General features: G+C 53.2%; 1 protein-coding gene across 1 annotated transcript; it reads right to left on the bottom strand.

Moving 5' to 3' along the window:
* Window positions 1-830: 830 nt before the first annotated feature.
* Window positions 831-1,268, bottom strand: NHLH2 (nescient helix-loop-helix 2). Its single transcript, XM_034060113.1, has one exon. It carries the CDS (start codon window positions 1,266-1,268, stop codon window positions 831-833), a length of 438 nt encoding a protein of 145 aa, XP_033916004.1.
* Window positions 1,269-2,080: the final 812 nt, after the last annotated feature.

Consider the following 2,080-nt stretch of genomic DNA (forward strand, 5'->3'; position numbering starts at 1 on the left):
TTTTCTTTAGGAAAAAGGTCCTTTCCTAAAAATATACCGTCCCACATACACACCGGCGCTCGCTCCCCCACACATGCATACACGCACACACGCACATATACACCTCACAAAGATACTACTTTCCTTATAAACGATTTGCAAAGTACTTTCCAGACGTAACTATAGATCAGAAGAACAACAAGTGTTTAAAAAACCTCTCCTAGTTAAGTGCTAGTGGTTGTCCATACCACACGAGAAAAGAAAGGGGGGGAAAGTCAAGAACAAATGCCTTGATATATATAAAATATACTTATAAACAGGGGAGGTTTGTCGTACACAAGTGCAATATAATTGGAGGGGGGGAAATGAATTAAAAAGAATAAATAAATAAAGGAAAAGGAACACTGTATCCATCCCAACAAACACTCATAAAGTTAAACATAACGTTCCACACGGAGAAAGTGTAAACACCCGACTATAGAAACGAATTGGCACAAAGTATCCAAAGTAAAATTGCCACCACTCTGAAAAATAAATAAATCTTGGAAAAAATAAATTGTCGACTCCTTCTACCATAAATAAAAAATAGTTATTTTTAACTGCACCCATGGGTCACACGTTTAAGGTCACAAGTAGATGTGTTTTTTTGGATATATATATATAAAGGGGCACTTGACAGCCTGAAGAAACAATCCGGTTTTACACTTCTCGTCGATAAACGGCCGGGGGGGGTGGGGGGGGGGGGGGAGAAGGGGGGTGTCTCCGTCGGCCGCACCGCACCGGGAAGGAGAAGCCCCGGGGAGAGAGGTGGGGGACCCGGGGCTCCGGGGGTCCGTCGGGGCAGGCGGGCGCTACACGTCGAGGACGTGGTTGAGATAGGAGATGTAGCAGATGGCGAGGCGCAGGATCTCGATCTTGGAGAGCTTCTTGTCGGGGGGCAGGGTGGGCAGCAGCTTGCGGAGCTCGGCGAAGGCCAGGTTGAAGGCCTCCACTCGGATCCGCTCACGGGTGGCGTGCGCCGACCGGTACTTGGCCGTGGCGCGGCGCCGCCGTCGCTTCTCCTCCCGGCTCAGCGGCGGCGGGTGCAGCCCTGGCCGGCCCCCGACCCGGCCCTCCCCGACGCCGCCGCCGCCCCGGCCCTCGCTGCCGCCGCCACCGCCCTCGGCGGGCTCCGGGTCGGAGACGCAGCAGCTGAGCGGCTGGGGGTCCGCGCCGCCCAGGGACTCCGGGTCGGAGGGAGCCGAGGAGGGGTGATCGGAGTCGGCAGCTTGGTCAGGGCTAAGCATCATCTTGGAGGGGGCGGAGGAGGAGCCTTCCCGGGACAGAGGAGAGGAGAGAGCGGGTCAGAGTCCCACCAACGGCACCGGTACCGGCGGATAGGCGAGCACGGGTAAAGGGGACATGTCATTCCCTCGGCACATGCCCCCATCGCCGGTGGCTGCCGCGGCCCCGCTGGAACCGGCCGTGGTGGCTGGAGAGCTGCTGCTCCTTCAGGGAGCATCAACGAGAGCAATGTCGGAGATAAATGATGCCCTGTCATTCACCATCACCATCCCGGGCATTCACCATGCCCGTCAAAGACTGGCTTCTGACGGCAGCTTCAACGGAAGCTACCCTCTCCCCATTATTCCCCCTGTTTTCTTGGGTGTAGGAAGAGGCCCCGAAAGCAATAAAAAAAATCCATCTTTTTTACCAAGCAAGTTAATATCCAGTAGCTCAATATTAGGTCGATTTCTTTTCTTTTTGTTTTTTCTTTCAAATTTTAGCATCGTATTTCCTGCCCCTCCAGCCTCTGCTTAACCATTTCTTTTTCGGTGACGCTCTATGGGAGCCAGGCTACAGGCATGATGCTCTTAAATATACAGCCCAAGGCTCCCTAAACATAACAAGGCCAGTGGGGAAATTTATTTCCCCAATCCAAAGTACGGGGTGTGATGTATCTGCGGGGCTCTCCCCCTGCTCTTTTCTCCCCATTTCCCTTCCTTTTTGGTTTTGTTTACCTTTCCTGCTGCTAACTGTGCGGACAGCGATTTGCCAGCACCCGAACGGGGGATGCTTTGGAGAGAGACTATTTTTAAGCGTGGGCTTTAAAAAGAAACCC

The sequence above is a fragment of the Melopsittacus undulatus genome, chromosome 2 (assembly GCF_012275295.1).
Source record: "Melopsittacus undulatus isolate bMelUnd1 chromosome 2, bMelUnd1.mat.Z, whole genome shotgun sequence".
Taxonomy (NCBI): domain Eukaryota; kingdom Metazoa; phylum Chordata; class Aves; order Psittaciformes; family Psittaculidae; genus Melopsittacus; species Melopsittacus undulatus.